We start from the raw sequence: 20,430 nt of genomic DNA on the forward strand, positions 1-20,430 counted from the left end.
GCAGGAAAGTGGTGCTTGTGTGGCGATTGGGAGTAGTGCAGCTTGTTGGGCAGGAAGGACCATGGTCAGCAAGCCTGCTGCGAAGAGATATGTCACCACTTTCTGATAAAAGTGCGTTGATAAGGGCCGTGCCGCTGTGCCTTTACTGGCAGAGGGAAGTGAATGGCGGCGCATTCAGCAGGGGTGCCCCTGTTCCGAGATCTCCTGTGGGCTTTGTGCTTCGGCCCTGCCCGGTGCTGAAGGGGTGCCGATGCTGGGTGAGGGGCTCTGCTTTGTATTTTCCTTCCTGGGCCCGCACCCGTCGGCTTTGTCTGTGTGTTGTCCCCCGGAGAAAAGGGAAGGGCCTGCGCGTGAGAGTCATCTCCTGCCTCTAACGAGAGGTAAAACCTGCGAGCCGCTCGTCGATTGACTTATTGCAGCGCTGAGCAGGTGGGTTCCGCGCTTCGCTCCGGGCGGGCCGAGGGCAGCCCCAGCTCCAGCCCCAAGCCCAGGGCGAGCGGGAACAGCCGGGGAAAGCCGCCCTCGGCGCGGCCCCGCTTTCCGGCCCCGGTGCCGCCGCACGGCCCACAGCCGCCCCGGCCGCGTCCCCGTCCCCGCAGCAACGGGCCGGCACCGCCCCGCCGCGCCTCTCGTGGTCCCGCCAGCCAATCCGGCCGGCAGCCCGCGACCGGCAGCAGGACTGGCCAATGGCCGCCGGCGGCAGGGAGGCGCGGCCGGCGGTTGGGCGGTGGCGGAGAGGGGCGGGCGCGGCGCGGCCGTGCGTCATCCCCGCGCGCGCGGCGGTGTGGCGGTGTGTGCGGGCGCGGGCGGTGTGTGCAGGGGTGGCCGCTAGCCCCGCCGGGCCCGGCTCTGCTGAGGGCGGCGGCCCCGCTGCCCGCTCCGCGCGGCCGCCATGAACCAGTTCAACTTCGGGTCGGGCGCGGCGGGAGGCGGCTTCGCTCTGGGCACGCCGAAGACGGCCGCCACCACGGCCACGACCGGCTTCTCCTTCTCGACGCCCGCCGCCTCGGCGGGCTTCAGCTTCGGCAGCGCGGCCCAGGCGCCCGCCAGCAGCCAGCCCGCCGGGCTCTTCTCCTTCAGCAGGCCGGGCGGTGCCGCGCAGCCCGCCAGCTTCAGCTTCGGGACGCCGGCCACGGCCGCCGCGGCGCCGGCGGCAAACGTGTTCCCGCTGGGGTGAGGCGCCCGGGGTCCGGGCGGGGGTGGGCCGGGCCGAGCGGCCCCGGCCGCGGGGGCGCGGGCGGGCTCGGGGCAGCGGGGCTGCGGCCCTTGTGCCTGGGCCCCCCGCGGGAGCGCGCTGGGCAGGCGCTGGGCGAGGCCTGTGACCTGCCAGCGCCGGCTCCCTCGGGTGGGCCGGAGCGGTGAGCGGCTGCTGCCTCGGCCCCTGAGCGGGCCCGTGGCGCTGCCTGCCGGGGCAGACGGCAGGGCTCTGCCTCCGCGCGTAAAGCCGCTCGTGAGGGCGCGACCCTGGAGCGCTCGGGGTGTTTCTGTGGGAGCCAGTGTGCCCGGCTTGTCTTAGGCAAGGCTGTGAGCTGTGGGGCGATGCTTGAGAGCTGCTGCTGTCGAGGCTTGCCAGATGGGAGCAGTGGGAAGGGAGCTCAGATGGGGGCTGGCGGTGGAAGGGAGTGAAAAAAGAGTCTTCTGTAGAGGAAGCGACAAGGGTGCTGAGGAGCTGAGAGAAGAAGCAACTTCACTGACGTCGCCCCAGATATGTTGCGGTGCCTGGGTGGGTGGGGGTATTTAGGCAGCATTGAGTCAGGCTTAAGAGACTTCACAAGAGGATGGCCAGTGACAGGAGTTGAGATGCAGACTTTGTCAAGATTGCAACATAAGCCTGGTTAAAGCGCGCGCCTCCTTGAAAGGTGGTTTCTGCTGCCAGTGAATCTGTGAGAAAGCCGACTGGGTGCTTGGGTGAACGTAAGCCTCCACCAAAACGGCTTCTTTCCTTTTTTTCTCTAGGACAACTGCCCCAAAACTCAACTTTGGAGGCAGTAGTGCCACTCAGGCTACAGGAATCACAGCAGGCTTTGGGTTTGGTAGCTCTGTACCAGCCAGTGCGCCCTCAAGTCAAGCAGCAGCCCCTTCTGGCTTTGTGTTTGGATCCACTGGCACCGCCACCACTGCTGCCGCCACCACCACGACCACCGCTCCGTCTGGGACGACCGGAGGGTTCAGTTTTTCCAGTGGTACTGCAGCTCAGGCCGGAACAGCCGGCTTTAACATCGGCACTGCGGCTCCGCAGGCAGCGCCCACAGGGTTGACCTTTGGAGCAGCACCTGCAGCTGCTGCCACCACTGCTGCCACCTTAGGAGCTGCCACCCAGTCAGCGACCCCCTTCAGCCTTGGGGGTCAGTCCACAGGTGAGCTGCAGCTTGAAATGGCAGCTGTAGCGAGGCAGGCTGTCAGCGAGGAGGGCAACCGGGGATGGTGTGGAGGTTGTGCGGCCTCCTGCTTCTGCTGGTGGGAGATGTGGGGCGTGGCTGGGATCAGTGGTTCTTCTGATTCGCTTCTCCAGGGTCTTCAGTGACGAGTAGCAATTGCTGTTTAGCCTTTAGTGCAGCGTTTTCTTGGGAAGTAGATGCCTCCAAGCTCGTGTGCTCTTGAACTTGTATTGATCATTTATTTTCCTGAGGCCAGCAGGTAATGCAGAGAGAAAACCACATCCAGCAGATGTGCCTGAATCCATTTTTTCCTTAGGAACTGACTGAGTCTGACAATGTGTTTAAACGAGCCAGTGAGTTTGTGTCTTGTCTAGGCCAGTCTGGCTGAGCATAGCATGTATTTGGGGAAAGTTTCTTGGGACGGCGCTTTGGTCCAGCACTTGATTTCTGCGATAAAGCACTGTTTACCTTCCCAGCAGCAGGAGCTTGCCCACTCGCGCAGGATCCGGCAAAAGTTCAGCTTGCTTTTTTTTTTTTTTTTATTTACTTGTTGGTGATGGTGACAGGCCTCAGGGGGAAGGTGGTTGCCTCTGGGATGAGGGTGATGTTCATCTGTGTAAGAATCATTGTTGAAAGTCTTTGGAGGTAAGGAGCGTGTTAGCCCTAGTTCGTTTTCTGGAGAACGTGGAGTATTTGTTACACTGCGTATTGTTGTGGGGCTTTTTTATGCTCTTACTGCTTCAAACTTGACTAGTGCTGTTATCAGTGGAAACTACAGAGTCTCTGTAGTGAAAGGTTCGTCTTTTCCTTTTCCTTGTGCTACTTGTTCCAGGCGTGAGCTTTGGGACATTGTCTTCAACAGCAGCAACAGCAGCCACTAGTGCGCCTGCAGCAACGCTGACCGCTAGTACCAGCCAGGGACCCACTCTGTCCTTCGGAACCAAACTTGGAGGTAGGAGGTGATTACAGGAGATAATTACGGAAGACTTAACGAATCTGGTGTCCTTCTGGGAGCAGTTTTCTGAACTGGAGTCTGGAAACGGGCTAGAACTGTTTGTCACCGTGAATTTGCAATGCCACCAGTAATCTGTGGCAGTTCATATAGCCGCTGGAGTTAGTACCGTGTTTTTTTTATTGTGTCGCACGTGCCAGATTCTGTCCTGTACTTGTTGGTGGAGCGTAGTGGAAGGGAGCGGCAGGTTTAAAGGGCCCATTGGAAGAGAGAGAGTTGAGGTAGAATAAGAGGGACACTGGTTTGACGTTGGGAGAGGGGTCTGCCGGAGTCGAGAAATTACTCAATATGAGTTATGCATCTTGCTCATCTTTATTAGCTTCTAACACTTCTTATATAGCCTCGATACACAAGCATGTTCCCAAAGCAAACATATAATTGGTTATTAGCCCCTAAGCACACGCTGCTCTCACACCACTAATTATCATGATTAGAACAAGCATTCTATCCATGCAGCTGTTTGCGTTAGCCATGTTTTAGCCTTGCGGTTTGCTACTCCCTTTATTCCCATTCCGCTCCCTATGTCCCTTGGCCTTGCACCTGTCTTCCCTGACAGCTGCAGCTTGTTACAGCCACGGCCTGGTAGTACAACAAAGTTACTTGGTCTCAGGATTCAAGAATAGATCAAGGCCACTTTCTTGTTAACTTCAGCACAACAACTTCACCACAATTCTAATGGATTGTGCAGGTCTTTAGGGATTCTGTGGCCACGCTTCTGCAGCCATTCTTCTACAGTTTTACATCTTTCACCCATCAGAAAACTGGTGTTGCTGGGCAGATCTCCATGGCACGTTCAGCACAATCTTTTGAAATGGGTGAGAGCTTGATGCGGTCTGGCTGTAGAAGAGGTATGCTTTTTTCTGTTTGCAGTAACATCCACAGCTGCTACCAGTGCCTCTACCACCACAACCTCCATTCTTGGTTCGACGGGGCCTACGTTGCTCGCGCCTATAGCGAGTTCTTCAGCACCGACATCGTCTACCACCACAGGCCTCACGCGTAAGTCACAACGTACAGGTTTTAACTGCTGGGGGAATAGACAAGCAGTGTGGTTGGTGCTGCCTGTGAGGGGTGGAGCTGCAGATACTGATGCTGGGGTGACATGGGAGAACTCAAAGGGCCAGCTCTTGTCGCTGTTTGCCACCTTCCCTCTTTGTGATTTCTGGCAAAGTGCCTTCAATGGTGAGGCACGGAGGGTTTTGTTCAAACCAAAGTACGCTTCAAATTCAGGGTGAGGAAAGCAGCATGGGGCAGTTTTAGCTGTATGTGAATTGTTTGTTTCTCTCTCTGGGAGCATTGCCATCACTGAGCTTTCTAGTGATGTTTTAGCAGCTGACTTCCACACCCCGGTGCCTTGAGTGTGGTTATGTCTGCCTTTTGACTTCTGCGTGAGGTGTTAGTGCTGCTTAAAGAGCAGTGGAGGTGCTGTGTGTGAAAAACAAGTCTTGATGCAGCTGTACATTTGTGAGTTTCCCTCATAACCGCTGGCAAGTTTCCTCTTGCTGAAAGACATTTATGGCAGGAAATGGGTAAATGACAGTAGCTTGGCACCTGGGTTGATAGAGTTTCTGGAAGAATTGCAGAGCATTCTGGCTGTATTATAGCTTCAGCCTGCCTGTTTTCACGTTGTGTCGGGATGATCCTCCACCTCGACAGCTGTCCTGTTTAATAGAAGTAAAGACCATGTGTGGAGATGGGTGAGCAGGCAGAGCTGTCCAAAGGGGCACTGCATTTAGTGGTTTTGCAAACTCTCAGTGTTGTCTTCCGTTTCCAGTTGGTGCCCCTTCCACTGGGACAGCCAGTCTTGGAACGCTTGGGTTTGGATTAAAAGTTCCTGGAACAACAGCTGCCGCAACAAGCACTGCTACGGGTAAGAGCTAGGTGCTGAAAGTAGCTGAAGAGAAGGAAGCCTGACTTCAGTGCTCTGTCGTAAAGGGCCACGCTAGTGTAGCAGCATAGCAGCTGTAATTTCTAATGCCCTCCGGTAACTGAAAATAACACAATCTTTCTTCCTCTGATCCTCCTTTTCCATCTCCTCAAATGCACAGTAACTTACAACTTCTGAGAGCCTGTCCCCGCAGCTAAGGGAGTTTGGGTGAAGGAAGGCCCGTGCGCTTTGATGGTGTAGTTTGCAGCAAGTAAAGTAAATGGATTAGCTGCTCTTTCTTGGCCTGCCTGTGTAGGTGCAGACTTGCCTGGGGAGTCGAGGGAGAGGTGTCTTGATGGGGAAAGGGAGAGGCCAAAGACTGGTGGGGAGCGTTAGGGAGAGATGGTTTCTGTTGCAGTGCTGCTCCATTCATCGGTTTCTTCCATAGGACAAATTGCAGAGCGTTGGATGTCATTAACTTGAGAAACCAACCCCCAGAAAAGCAGTGCAGCTATGGATGCTGTCTTTAAGTGGCAGCCCTCATGTGAAAACCTGCCGTGGAATTTGCTGCTGCACGGTGTTGGGGTTCAGGTCTGAGCGTCTTTTTCTGGATGCAGTTACCAGCCAGTTTTCAGTGGGATGCCATGGTTGCTGCTCAGCTCTCAAGGTGTTTGAGCTCAGTGCCTCGAAGTGCCATGTGATAGGTGCTCTTAGCTTTGTGAAGACATAGAAATTGCCTCTTCTGCAGCGATGGTGGAAGGAGACTGGCTGTGCTGGTGGTTCCTAGGTCTGATATTAAAACGTGAGGAGATTGAGAGGAGTGGGCTAACGCTGTGTTTCTTTGAATAATGCCCAGTTTAAATGCAGGTTGCAGGTTCCTGGTTTTACTAGAACTACTAGTCAGGCGTTTACAGTCTACTGCTTTTGTGTCGAGGTGCATTTTTTCCCCTTCCTGAGAGATTGTGGGATTTGTTTTTTGTCCCTTCGAAGGGAAAGGGACCTAGTTGATCTCATACAGCTCTGCGCTGAGAGGTGTGTGTGGGACCTGTTCTCGATTTGCTGGGTAGTGGCTGCTGGCCACTTCTGTTGCTTGACTTGAATCTCTTCTTTCAGGCACCACTTCTGCTTCTGGCTTTGCTTTGAATCTTAAGCCATTAACTACGACTGGTGCTATTGGAGCTGTGACTTCTACAGCTGCCATAACCACCACCACAACCACCAGGTGAGTGTTTGGGTACAGCTGACTTATTTCCCGACTGGGACAAGAGGCGGTGTTAATGGTGGTACCTGATGGTGGAGGGGAAGTGAGCGTTGTTGTGTTTCTGTTTTGTCTTTTGATCTTGTGTTCTGTGCTGCCTTGCGCTTTGTGTCAGTGCGCCCCCAGTGATGACTTATGCCCAGCTGGAGAGTCTGATAAACAAGTGGAGTCTGGAACTGGAAGACCAAGAGAAACACTTTCTCCATCAAGCTACGCAAGTTAATGCCTGGGACCAGACGCTGATAGAGAATGGGGAGAAGGTAAGGTGACATGCAGTGTAACCTGATGTTGCCTGCTTAGATCCTTAAAGGCTTTAAGTATTACGGAGTCGGCAAGCCATCTAGTGGGACTTTCTCTTCTTTTTTTTGTTTTTCAACTAGAATTATCTCTGAATCCTTTGAAAAACTCACTCTGTGTCTGTTCTGGTCTTTAGGCATTGAAGCTTGGAAATCTGTTTATTGTGAGTTTACTCTGTGGTAACGAGTTACCTTAGGGTGGAGCTTTCAAAGCCCAACCTCCATTATTCAGTTCTGGTCTGTGAATCTTCATGTAACTGTTCCTAGTCAATGTTTTTTATGGTGCTGACCACCACTCCTGTTTTATGAGTTGTCTCTTGAATTTTTGTAGTGTAATTGGGTGTCTTCTGTTTCCAGATTACTTCATTACACAGAGAAGTAGAGAAAGTGAAGCTTGATCAGAAGAGGTAGGAGACTATGAACACCTGAGATGTTTTTCTTTCTTTTTTGCATCTTCTTGCGTTGTGGTACGGCAGATCTAGGACGTGTATAACGCCTAAGTGGGGGTAGGGTAACGTTTTCTCTTTTCCAGACTGGATCAGGAGCTGGACTTCATTCTGTCACAGCAGAAAGAGCTTGAAGACTTGTTGACCCCTCTGGAGGAGTCTGTGAAGGAGCAGAGTGGGACTATCTACTTGCAGCACGCAGATGAAGAACGGGAGAGGACGTAAGACAAAAATGAGCTTTGACCGTGAGATGAGCAGGCTAATGTGGCGATGATCAATCAGCAAGAAGTGGAGCTGGGACACATGACAATATTGAACTCTCAGTGGCCTTATTCAAACGTGTAATCCTGTTTTATGCATGGCAACTTAGGTTTTAAGCATTAGAAATGGGGATTGTGACTGGAAGCCCTTGAATCAGCATGAAAATGTCTTTGGGTGTTGGTGTAATCAGCTGTGTGGGAAAAGGTTACCAATTTTGGTGTAAGCTCTGAAAAGTAATGATTATTTAGTGATAGAAGTGAAGAGAGCAGAATGCACCATGTGGCTCAGGCGTCCATGTAAACCCCAAGGCTTGAATCGTAGCATGGTAATTAAAAGTAGCGTTTGTGTGGTCCAAGAAATACAAGTCTTGAAAAATCCAGACCAACTGGTTCCTTTGATTCTGACAAAACCTTCCAGAAAGCACTCCACAGTACTGCTTGTCTCTCTCCATGTATCTGTCAAGAGAGAAACATGTTAGGAGTTAGTTCATCTGTGTTGTAGAATGCCTCTCAGGGTGCTGTTCCCATGTATAAGCCAGCCTAGGTTGGAAGATGCGGAAGCTAATTCTGGTTGCCCAGAACTGGTGTGACTGGGAGTAGATCTTCCAAAGTTCACTTTTAATATTCTGACCTTGGTTCCCATGCATTTTGCAGCTATAAACTGGCTGAAAATATTGATGCTCAGTTGAAGCGTATGGCACAAGATCTGAAGGATGTCATTGAACACTTGAATACATCAGGAGGCCCAGCAGACACGAATGACCCGGTAAATTCAAGCTTTCTTTTTTTGTGTGTTGTATAGAAGGGAGAGATTATTTAAACTACTGCTAACTCTTTGTCCACTTGTGGTTAGTCTGCTGCTTGTGGTTTCAACCTTGGAGCAGGGTGTTTTGTTTTGTCCATGGGTTGGTTCTCTTCTGGTAAAACTTGCATTATAACGCAGCACAAGCCAGGCTGACTCACATAACTATGTGAGTTTTCAGAGTATCCCATTGTGGTATGAACTCTGGTAATTTGCTTGTTGTCTAGTTTTTGCCTAGACTACAGCTTGTTTCAGAGGCATTTCTTAAGGCTGCTCCTGCTACCTGCTCCACCACTTGCGTCTTTCTTTTGGCAACCTAAATTTTGTTCAGAAGGCCCTCTGTAGCTGCTGATGCATTTCTGTAATACTACTTTTGTATCCTCATGGAAACAAGATCTGAATTACCAGCTCTTTCTGATAGGTGTTAAATTGATCATGATTGTCCTTGTAGCTTTACTGAGAAACATTTTTTTTCCCATAAGAATTCCCCATTGTTACTGCAGACTGAGTTTTATCCCATTCCTTTTTACTTTTGCCAGCTCCAACCTAAGGAGCTTAATGTGGTGGTGGTTCCTAGGTCTGAATTGGAGTCAGCCTAAGCCACAAGCACATACTCTAAAGCAGTCTGTTTTCTTGCTGGTAAGGAGAAGCAAAGCAATGCAGTCGTTGCATGGGAAGGCGGCTGCTCAGTTAGTGGAGCTGTACGTATGAGGAATTGGACTGCGCCATGTTCCAACGGCAGGGGTGGGCAAGCTGCCTTACTGCTCTTAGTTTCCATGTAGTGTAACAAATGACTGTCACCTTCTGTTTCTGCTCAGCTTCAGCAGATCTGTAAAATTTTGAATGCGCACATGGATTCCTTGCAGTGGATTGACCAGAATTCAGGTGAGGGTTGTTTTGCTGCTTTTTGGGACTGTAAATAGAAAGCATGTAGTGAGTGTTTCTTGAACAGAAATGAATTGCTGTAGTTCCCCGAGGATTCTCCTCCTCCTCACCTTCAATGACACTGCCCCTTCTGTGCTTGAATTCTCCCGATGCACGTTCAGGGCCTTTGCTGAGAAGTAATTCCTGGCAACTGCTAATGTTTTACAAAAAAGCCCAGCTTGAAATGCATCATTGCAAAGCAGAGGACTTGGAAATGTTATGCTTTGTTCTACCAAACTAAGGTTAAATGTTGCAGCTTCTAAAATGTTGGTGGGTTTCCCTTTGGAATATGAAAGTTGGTGAGGTGGAGGGGGGTGTGTGTGTGTGTGTGTATGTATAACGTTACCATCATCCCCTCGGCCACTGAAAGCCAGATGCAGGTAAGACTGAGCGGCACATGTGTATCTGCAGGCGCAGTAACTCCGCAGCGTGGAAATTTGACAGTAGCAGTAACTTGTGATGTAGTGCAGAGCGGAAGATGCACTTGATAGTGAAAACTTGGTAGTGTAGTTACTCTTGTTTCTGAACGTGGACGCAGGGTGGCGCTGTTTCCACAAGTGAGAGGAGTGTGTGGACCAAAGGCTTGTCCTGACCCTGTCCCTCTTCCTGAAAGAACCAGAAAGACTTTTCCTTCGTAGTTACAACTGAACTGCGATTTGAGCGACAGAGATCAGTGAGTTAGTGAAGCAGACGGCCATTTTATGCCACAATCATTTCTGCATGGTGAATTTTTTGAGAAGTGAGAAACTGAAATGTGTTGCTTAATACATTACTGGAAGATTCTGGGTTTGACATGCTGTGCAAAACAAAAGCTAACCTGGTGTGTCTGTCTCCAAGCTGCAGGCTGACATCATGCCATAGCCTTGTTGAATAGTTTCTGATAAGCTTTCATGCAATGAAATTAGAAATGGCTTCAGCTTGTGCCAAGGTAATTTGTATATTCTGGTGCCTGCTGCGTTTAAAGTTGATGACGAATTGGCAGCTTACATATTTCCAAATCAGTGATCTGCAAATAATAGATTATGTGTGTTGTGGCTCCTCTGTGGCTGTGCTCAGCAGCTCTTCTGGTCAACTGTACTGTCTTTTCTGTATTTACCGTGACAAGCTTGTTATGGCTGTGTGATACCCTGCAAGAAAATAGGTATAAACTTCTAACATATTGTGTGGTTCACGTGTAATTTGCATAATTCAAAGCAAGTGCAGGTGGTGGATAGGGGAAACTGGTATATAGAACAATTTCTTTTTCTCAAGCTGCAGATCAGCTTGCAGGTCCTGTTCAGGGAGGTTTTGCTCTGCTCTCCGATACAGCGCCCTGAAACTACAACAAACCGGCATGGCAAAACACTTTCTAGTACATGTCCCAGGACTCTTGCAGTTCTGCCTGCCAGTCCCTGAATGCTTCAGAATACTTTTTAGACACTCTCCTTTGCATATGGAGAGTGCTTTGTACTGGGTTTTGTCCTCCTTTGTGCAGTCAAATCTGAGTGACTGGCAAAATTAAAATGCTTTTCTCCCTATGCAGCCTAAACTGTGCAGAGTTGTGTTCTAGGGTGATTGTGAATTTACTTGTGTCTCCCACAGCTGTGTTGCAGAGAAAGGTTGAAGAGGTGACAAAGGTTTGTGAGAGCCGCCGCAAAGAGCAAGAGCGCAGTTTTCGGATCACTTTTGATTGAAGGACTTCAAAGGAGTAACCTGAAATCTCCATAGAAAACAGAGATTGTCGGGGATCCTGGTCTCAAATTACAATCTGGTTTTGTTTCTTTTCTTGCAATAAAAAAAAGCCAGTCTTTGCAGGGTCTGACTGGAATTCACCCGCTCCAGTCTGGGAGACTGGATGCAATTTGTGGAGGAAGTACGTGCTCTTTGTTCTTTGTAACTGCATGCAGACTGGTGAGTGACCCAAACGGCTGTCCTCGAGGGATGTAAGCACTGTGTGACTCCACCGCTGAGCTCTCCAGTACTTAGATGTGACTTGACCGTGTTCAGCTGAGACTTCATAAGCCTTTATTCAGGTCCTTACAGAGATGGTTTAATGAAGAGCTGTCCTCAGAAGGAGCTGCAGCATTCTGAGAGACTGCAGTTCCTCCTGTTGCTCGCTGGAGTTTGTGTTTAAATTAGGCATGTTTCCACTTCTGAAGGTGGGCCTAGTTTTCTGTACTTTTGGCAATAAATGCTTTTGTGCTGGTTGGTACCTGTCAGTGGAATTTCTACACAATTAAAAATTAAAAATGGATGTGCCGGCAGGAAAGTGGTGCTTGTGTGGCGATCGGGTGTAGTGCGGCTTGTTGGGCAGGAAGGACCATGGTCAGCAAGCCTGCTGCGAAGAGACATGTCACCACTTTCTGATAAAAGTGCGTTGATAAGGGCCGTGCCGCTGTGCCTTTACTGGCAGAGGGAAGTGAATGGCGGCGCATTCAGCAGGGGTGCCCCTGTTCCGAGATCTCCTGTGGGCTTTGTGCTTCGGCCCTGCCCGGTGCTGAAGGGGTGCCGATGCTGGGTGAGGGGCTCTGCTTTGTATTTTCCTTCCTGGGCCCGCACCCGTCGGCTTTGTCTGTGTGTTGTCCCCCGGAGAAAAGGGAAGGGCCTGCGCGTGAGAGTCATCTCCTGCCTCTAACGAGCCGCTCGTTGACTTTCCCCCTGGGTGCAGGTTTCACCGCCCTTGAAGGCGCGGGAGCGGCGTTTCTGTGCCGATCTATACGGGGCCGTTGGGGGCCACCGCGGAGTCCTCGCGGAGGGCTCCGGCCCCTTCACAGCGGGCTTTCATCCGGGAGCGGAGCCGTGTACCCGCCTCAGCGATCGCGAGGAGTATCTGCGGGTTTACTTGGCGGCCCGCCGTGAGCTGCCAGGCCGCGCTGCCCCGTGCCCGCCCGCGGCGTGCCCGGCCCCGGCGCGCAGTGACGGCCCTTCCGGCCCGGTTCCCGGCGGCCCCCGCGCCGCGGCGGGCGGGGCTGGCGGGCGCTGCTGGGGCTGGCGGCGCGGCCGGCCATGCGGCGGTGAGCGGCCGGGGGTCCCTCCCGTTCCAGAGCGGCTGGCGCGGGGTCCTGCCAGCCTTCCCTGCGGGTAGCGGCGCGGCCCGGCCGTCCTTCCGGCACCGCGCCGGGCGCGCTGTTCTGCGGGGCGGCGCTGGGGTGGGGGCTGTGGGGGTGTGCGTGTCACCCGGAGGCCTCAGTCCCTCTGGGGGCTGCCGTGGCCCCGAGCGTGGCGGTGCTGAGCCCGGCCGGTGCCCGGTTTGGTGGCAGGGGGCCGAGGCACGGGGGACGCCGCGGGGCCGGGCGGCCGAGCCCCGGCCGGGGGGTGGCGGGTGCCCGTAGAGCGCTGCTCAGATCCACTGCTGCTCTGCGCCTTCGGCTTGCTTCCTTTTTGACTCGTTTGGAGCTAGCAGTGCCTGTTTACTGATACCTTTTCACCGATAAAAATAAGATTGCACGTGATAATTAAAAAAAACAAAACAAAACAAATACAAATAACTCTGTAGGGTATTTTTAACCCTCTCGAAGTAGAGCCAAATCTGTTGGCTTTTCTAGTTAACATTAGCGGGAGCTTTGTGCAGGTAGTTTTGGTTCCTTGTTGTGCTTTAGATCCTGTAAAACCATACAGGGAGGCTGTAGCAGTGGTTTTGAGCAGCATTTTCCCTGTTGCCTGACTGACCACCTCCGTAGTCACACAGCATCTGCTGTGCTTTTGTGTCCTAGGGTCAACAGCAGCCTCTCCAGTGATGAGCTCCTACTGGAAGACTTGGAGACAGAAGGAGAGAGGCAGCTAAAGAGCCTCCTTCACCACCAGCTCGATACCACCATCTCCATCGAACAGTAAGTCGTGATCTGGCCCATGGGGGTGCTGCTGGAGGGGCTGGTGGGCAGTCTGGCCATGTTAGGGGCAGCAGCAGTGTTGCCTCACTGGGGTCTCCTGTCCCTACGGGGAGATGTTTGGTGCAGGCTGTTGTCTGCCAAAACAGCTGAGTAAACCCTTCCACTGCTGCTTCTCCTGCCCAGACACCCCAGCAGGAGATAAGCCCTCGTCTACTGGAACAAATGCTGGTGGTAAATAATGTTCACCCAGTAGGTGAAAATAACTGATTTATCCTGGGCCGGACACAGGAGTGAGTTTCTGGCTGGAGAGCTTGTCCCCACCAGGCTGGTCTGCGTTTGTACCTGCTGGTTGGTTGGTGTTACAGTGTTACAAGGTGCCTTCTGCCAGTGCTGGGCCAGCTTCCTGCCCTGCGAGGTCTTTTGGGCTGGGAAAAGAGTTGGGAGAGCGTGGCTCAGCTGTGTTTTCAAACGTGGCATCTCTGCCTAGATGCAGCAGGACCAAGCATGGTTGGGGGGAGAGGCCAGTCCCTTCCTGTTTCCCCAGTTTCTTGGTGCTAAGTTGTTTCTGCTGTTCTGTTGCTTTGGGTTACAGATGCAAGTCAAAGAGAAGATGTTTTGCCCCTGCCGCTTTTTACAAGCCTTTTGGGGAAGAGGCGGCGGGGGCTTTGACCTTGTCGCAGTTCCAGGCCCTGCAGGAGAGCAACAAAGAAACTGCCTCTCTCCGCGAACTGGGACTCTCTGACTTAGAGATCCTGCTCTGGAAGAACCGGGCGTCTACAGGGAAGGTAGGCATGCTCTGCTCTGATGAGAATGTGTTCAAGTCCCTCTAACCCCGTGGCCTGCAGCACCCTGGTAGAAAAGTCAAGTTCTTTGTAAGCCCTCTGGTAAAGAATGGCCGCTCCATCTATCTCTTGCCTTTAGGCCAGCATGATCCCACATTTTTTCTGGCCTGTTTTCTTTGGTGGAATAGTCTTGTGCTAAAAGCTATGGTGGAGAGAAGAGTTAGTTCTTTGGAAAACAGCAGGACCCGACTATATTCCTGCTTCTGCCTTGGTGGTGTCCAGCAAATAATTTCACCTGTTCATACCTGTGTAAGAAGGGTTTAAAGGCTGGAGGAGAAAAAGGAAGGAACACTTCAAAGCACCTGAACCACCTCCTTTCTGTATTCGGACACATCCCTGGATCCTACAGCTGGCTTGGGACAGCTGTCTGTGGGGAGGGGTTTGTACATTCTCCTCAGGGGCTTGCAGATGCTTCAAGGGACTTGAAACAGCCATGTAAAAATAGCAGTGTGGAACTGTTAGACCAAGCATGTGATTGCAACGATGTGCTCCTCTTTGGGTGCAGTTTGTAGCAGAGCAGTGCCAAGGCAGGTTTCTCCCCTTCCCTGACATTCACCCTTTTCTCTCATACTCCAGAGACAAAAAGTTTTCAGGGTTCTCCTATATCAGGTGCAAAACAGGACTTGGGCTGACCCTTGACTTCCCTCTGTCTCCTCTTCCTGAGCAGTAGCTGTGTGCAGGGGGAAGCTGTCTGCAGCAATCATGGGTTTGCCTCTCTTCAGCTGAAGTCATTACTTGCTTTGGTGTTTAAATGCTAACCCAACCCTGGTGTGGCCTGTATTAAAACTTGGTTTAGAGAGGGGTGGTGTTAAGAATTAAAACTAATGTCAACAGTACAAGCTGTTGTATTTGGTATGAAATCAGTTCTGGGATCTTTAGAAATAAAGATTAGCATGGGGAAACACTACTTGGACAGAAAGAACCAGTGACATTAGGGTACAGCTTGTGAGAGAAGAATATTCAGAGAGAAAGCCAAAGTCAGATAGTGATGTGTGGCTTTGTATGGGGAGGTCGAGTAGAAGATTCACCAAGGAGGAATCGGCTGAGACAGAGAGAACTTCAGATTGCCTGTGGAGCTCTCAGCAAAGTACTGAGTGCAGGCTTCTGTTATTTTCAGCTGCTAACCTGCAGCTATTTTTGAGAACAAAGTACTCCAAATTTTCTGGAATTGCTTTTCTGTATAAACAGGCTTTTTTGCCCCAGGGAAACTGTGAAACGATGAATGGAAGCCATACAGATGTGGGCCCATGCAATCAGGTGGGAAGGGAGAGGTACTCATGAGAAAGTCCTTGTTAAATTGTGCTCAATGCAGGGAGAAAGCCTGGTTTCTTGTCTGAGGCAGAAGGATCTGCCACAGTAATTCTCAAACTAAATTTCAGAAAAGAAAATCCACCTACAACTCCATAAAAGCATATTCTCTGGATTCTGATAGAGGTGGATAGGCGAACAGAGGTGGTTCTCCAGAAGCTGGGGTATGTCTCTGCTTTGGCAACACGAGTCCGGTGAGTCTTAGCAATGCTCTGGCCCTGTGCAGCGAGGTTTATTTATACAGGAATGCTCACTTGTAGCCAGGTTAGCTGTGAGGTCTGCTGCAGTAGCTGAGTGGTTTCTGGAAGCTGATCAGGGGTTTAGTCCTGAGTATAAACCTACCCTCTGATGCCAGATGGCAGCTTGGGGTCCAGTTTTCAGTAAATTGGGCTCTCTCAGTCTTGACGGAGTGATAGACCAAAAGCTTGGTGGAAACTTGAGCTCAGGAATGCTATAGGCATGACAAAAGAGATGCCAAAGGGAGTTTGTGCAGTTACTGTAGGTGGCCTTAGTGCCTGGCAGAGGCACATGGCTGTGCCTGGCAGAGGCAGGGGCTGCTGGGACAAAGGGACACAGGCACCATCAGGCAGTGAGGCCAGGGAAAGGAAAGCAGCACAGAAAGGTCAGGAGAAAGGGGCTGTTTCTCTACTTCTTTCAAGGTCTGAGGCTTGCTGAGTGGTTATGTTTCTGTCCTACCCTTGCAGTAACAGGACCTCTCTGTGACCTGCTCTTGTGGGGGATGGTTCCTAGTTGCACCCACTCCAGGGCCGGAGGATGTGAAGTTGTCCAAGACTTAAAAGGAGGCATGTGCCATATCTGAGCAAAGCTGTGTCTGTCTTCCAGGGCTCTGGGCTCGGAGCAGCCCCAGAGGCCACACAGGACCGACTCCATGCCATCCAGGAGAAGATGGAAGAGCGTCAGCGCATACTCGCTCTGCCCCAGAGGTTTGCTGGCAGCAAGCAGCTGAGCAGACGGGAGATGGAGATTGAAAATGCCCTCTTTCAGGGAACAGACCGCCACTCCTTCCTCCGGGCACTCTACCATGAAGGTTTGTGAGCTCAAAGCTGTTCCTGCCTTTGCTCCAGCACAGAGCCATGGTGTGTGGGAGTGTAATACATTTCTGTCTGGCCTTCTGTCCCCGAAGGCATGGTTCTGTTTTGGCACTGTGTGGGAGGAGATATTTTCCTCTCTTACATGAGCAGACAGAGAGTGGGCTCTCTGAAGGGTTTAATTTAGAGTCTTGTAAAGTCCATCTCTGGAGCATGGATCTCGTCAATCTGTTGCATGTTCTGCAGAGCCCAGCTCGGTATGTGGAAGAGCAGCTGGGGTTACGCTTCGGCAGAGGTTAGAATCATCCCTTTAACTGCGGTCTGACAAGGGTGGGACCGAAGCAAAGACACAGTGCAGAGAAGAGTAGGAGTGACGACTTAAAGGCTTCTCCCAGTAGCCAAAGTTGAACTGGAGCCTAGTTGCTGATTCCCAGTACCTTGTCCATGGGATGACAGCACTTCTTGTGCCAGCAGTGTTGTCCCCAAGCCTGTGGTTTAATGTGACTTTTCTGGATGCAGAGTCAAGAGTTGGCATGAAGCTCCAGCCCAGACTGATTTTTGTATGTTAAACAGTATTAAATCGAAGATTAAGAGGAACTTCTAAACTCTGAACTCCTAAAACACTGCTTTTATCAGTGTTGATGCTGTTCAAGCTCTAATGTCTCACTGACCCAGTGTCCTCTGGCTCCTGCTCCCTCCTTTGGTGTCAGTGTTGTGGCATTTAGTGAAACCAAGAGGCAGCAAGGTTGAGGCTGGTAGGCTGAGAGATGCCCCTCTCAGTTCTGTTCTCATTTCCATTAAATAGGGTAAAGGAGGTGTCACTGGTCAGTCCATGCCATGAACCTTCTTTGAACCCAGGAGCTTAATCTGATGGTGTTCCTGGAAGCAAAAACTTTGTTCCACATAGTGGTGTAGAAAGGCAGTGTGGCACATCCTGGCCGTGCGTGCAGGAGTAGGAAGGTGTGTTGAAGGAATCACTAGAATGTGGTGAAATGTGGCTGCAGACAAGCTAGTGAGGACATCTCTGGAAGAAATGAGTTCTGTACAAAGCACTGGTGGAGCTGCTGCTCTCTGCAGGTTCATCCTGAGCTGGGACACCAGCACTTGCTGGCTGCTGGGGCCATTGTTCTTGTTTTAAATAACCTGCAGGGCCTGGCTGGCAGATGCCTGGAGGCTGCATTGGAACAGGGTTTCTCTTGTCTGTGTCTCTTCCTGCAGTCTGTGCGTTTTCCAGGTTCTTGGTGGTAGTCACATTACCATGTTTCTCTGTTGTGGATTAGATGACAGTCAGAAGAGGGTTACAGATGAAAAGGACCCCATGGTTCATCTGGAGAGTGTTTACCAAGAGCTGCTGAGCAAGAAGTCATCTGAAGAAGTCCAGCCTACCAAGAGTGACCCATGCTTGTGCCCTTCCCTGGCCCCGCAGGAGCCGCTGGCTGAGGAGTCATCACTTCCAGACCAGGAAGAGCAGGCAGAACAGGCAGGAAGTCCTAGCCTTCCTGCAACAAGGCCCCACCAGTCACCTCCAGGGTTTGTGGTTATCAAAGAACCTGTAGAGTTTGTCCCGGAAGAGGAGATCTGCAAAAACCGTCTCTCAGAGGAAGAACTTCGGAATATACCCAGGTTCTCGTCCTACCATCCTGGGGAACCCAACAAGGTATGTTGAGATGAACCAGGATTTATTCTTCCTCACTAGCTTGCCCTGAAGCTGCTTCAGCAGGAGAAGGCTCCTCTTTGCTGTTGTCTGGAGGGTGCTTGGTTGATCTTCCTGGCCAAGAGAGAGCAGCCTCTGCTCTGGGAGGGAGGAGGACCTTTGGCTCCAGTGGGAAGTTGCCCGGCCTGGCAAAGAGCTGTGCTTCAGACCCTGGCCCTTCCTGGCTCTGGCAAGTCACTAGTCCAGACGCACTCTCCCTGTTTGGGCCTGACTGAGACCAACTGTGATTTTACTCAAACTGTGCTTAACTGGTAGCCGGAGCTTGTTGCGTTTTATAAATAACTGGAGCTATTGGCATTTGGTGCAGGCAAACATGATGATGCCTTCAGTCCAGAGCTGCCTTTCTCCATACATCCACCTGTGTTCCAAACTCCCCTGTTGGCATGCACATGGAAGAAGGACTTTGGGATGGCAGAGGGGCTGAACTAATTCTTATCTTTGAGGTGTATGGATTTGGGATGAGGTTTGAAGGTGTCTCTTTGTGTGGCGCAGGCCAGTTGATACTCTGTGTCTCTGGAACAGGTGCTGTATTTGAAGAACCTGGGCCCTCAAGTGACGATGAAGGATCTAGTGTCCTTGTTTGCTCGGTTCCAGAAGGAGGACAGCCCACCAATTCAGTTCCGTCTCCTGAACGGCCGGATGAGGGGTCAGGCTTTCATCACGTTCCCTGGTGAGTTGCTGCATTATGCCTTTCAGTTCTTCCCTGACCCACGAAGGTGCCATGTGTTCTGCAGGGCACTGGGCTAGCACCAAGTTGTCGCGACGGAGGGAAGACACAGTCACTCAATATGAGTGATCAGCAGACTTCGTTTATTGTCTCTTACAGTCACCTTTTATACCTTCTTATAATTAGCTCATACATATTACAAAAGTTAAGCTCATTATTGGTTAGTTACCTAAATATCAAGCCCGCCCCTAGTTTCTCTTCTGTAGTTATCTGTTCCCACCTGTAACATTCTTTTCCCACCGCAATCTTCCTGTTACTGTGTAACAAGAACAGCCAGGGATAGTGTATTTTTGCTTTACTTCAGATAAGCTGAGAGCGATGTGCATTTTTGTCCAGCCAGCTGGACTATGTCTATGTGAACTTTTTCAGCTAGCCAGTTATCCACACCAAGCCTGCTCTCCAAGGAGAATGAGGGAAGTCCACTGCCTCTTCCTGTCAGGTCATAGTCTTTTCCCTGGATTCGAAGAAGATTCATCAAAACAGAAGGGATACAGTCTGTCCTGTGCTGTATTTATATTCAGCACGTCACTCTGGCTGGAGCATTCCAGCACTGCACTGTATCGTGGTGCAAGCTGAGGGTCTGTGAACCAGGAACATCTGTGTGGACACCATGTGCGTCTGTGCCAGGACTTGCTGTATAACCTGCGCCCATTTTGCTCTTTTGTTGCAGATACTCAGTCAGCCCAGGCTGCCATGCTGTTGGTGAATGGTTACCATCTGCAGGGGAAGCCAGTGGTGATTGAATTTGGGAAAAGCAAGGGACGTTTGCCAGAGGCTGACTCTGCCATTCCCTGCTCATCTGCTGGAGAGACCCCCCCGGCCAAGTAAGGGATGGATAACTGGGAACCTTGTGGATTTGCATGGCCATGGGAACTCCTCAGTTGTAACTGGGACAGTGAAGGACTGTTAGGAGTTAATATAAGGTCCATGAATCTCAGAGTGGGGAAGGGAGAGAGCTGGGGACTAGGCTTTTCTTTGAGATAGGCACTGTCTTTACACTGTTGAGGTGTAATGGCTTTTTCTCCTGTTCTACGTGTGTGCCTTTCGTGGCAAGGAGGGAGGGAGGAAGCCCTGTAAATAAACGTATTTATTATGGTATTTCCTTAGTGTGTGTTTATGCACCTTTGTCCTGCGCAAGTCTTCCTAGAGCCAAGTATGCCACACTTTGCTGATGCAGGACTGCATCAACAGCATTAGTCTGAGCCTCTGCGCTGGGAGCTGGGGTGCCTGCCTGACTGATGCAGGGACTGGTGGGGCAGCTGCCCCATCTCTGATTGCAGAGATATGTTGCTTTAGGATGAGAAAAAACACTGTCCCTTTTCTTCCAGACACTGGCCGCCCAGATATCTTACTACACAGCTGGTTTGTGATTGCAAATAAGTTTTGGCTCCTCCCTATTGATCCCCATAAAGCCCTGTGGCATGGAGGACGGTTGGTTGCTCTGGTGGTGTGCTATTGTGACAGATGTCATGGTTTATGTGTGCTAACTTGTTTTAGTGCTTTTTGTTAGCAAAGCAAGCTGGTATCATATGCTTCCCATGGTACCCCAGTGCTCCTGGGAGGGCAGCATCCAAGATCTTGGTGGTGGTGGTTGAGGGAACCCAGGCTTTCCCAGCACAGCCAAATTGCAGGCTTCCTCTGCATGCCTAAATACAGCCTGAGAAGAGGAGGAATGCTCCGAAGAGCTGTTGTTTTTTCTCCTCCAGGCAGTGTGACTCTCCTCACAACTGTCCTTCTG

General features: G+C 51.3%; 2 protein-coding genes and 1 long non-coding RNA gene across 3 annotated transcripts; 2 read left to right on the forward strand and 1 right to left on the reverse strand.

The window, feature by feature from the left end:
* The first annotated feature begins 777 nt into the window (after positions 1-777).
* On the forward strand, positions 778-11,434 carry LOC308053790 (nuclear pore glycoprotein p62-like). Its single transcript, XM_080365501.1, has 12 exons — positions 778-1,173; positions 1,957-2,357; positions 3,211-3,330; positions 4,261-4,389; positions 5,165-5,260; positions 6,371-6,479; positions 6,631-6,775; positions 7,169-7,218; positions 7,344-7,478; positions 8,172-8,283; positions 9,138-9,204; positions 10,825-11,434. The coding sequence occupies exons 1-12, from the start codon at positions 893-895 to the stop codon at positions 10,914-10,916; spliced, it is 1,737 nt and encodes a 578-aa protein (XP_080221627.1). The 5' UTR covers positions 778-892; the 3' UTR covers positions 10,917-11,434.
* Positions 6,187-6,383, reverse strand: LOC308053827. The gene is made up of 2 exons (XR_013923822.1): positions 6,303-6,383; positions 6,187-6,257 (listed from the first exon to the last, which is right to left on the reverse strand). It is a non-coding gene; the product is annotated as an uncharacterized lncRNA (long non-coding RNA).
* A 676-nt stretch (positions 11,435-12,110) lies between the features above and the next one.
* RBM41 (RNA binding motif protein 41) lies at positions 12,111-19,790 on the forward strand. Its single transcript, XM_080365528.1, has 7 exons — positions 12,111-12,236; positions 12,936-13,052; positions 13,645-13,837; positions 16,046-16,250; positions 17,532-17,908; positions 18,488-18,635; positions 19,363-19,790. Exons 1-7 carry the CDS (start codon positions 12,229-12,231, stop codon positions 19,518-19,520), a joined length of 1,206 nt encoding a protein of 401 aa, XP_080221654.1. The 5' UTR covers positions 12,111-12,228; the 3' UTR covers positions 19,521-19,790.
* Positions 19,791-20,430: the final 640 nt, after the last annotated feature.

The sequence above is a fragment of the Falco punctatus genome (assembly GCF_963210335.1).
Source record: "Falco punctatus genome assembly, chromosome: 15".
NCBI classification, from domain to species: Eukaryota; Metazoa; Chordata; class Aves; order Falconiformes; family Falconidae; genus Falco; species Falco punctatus.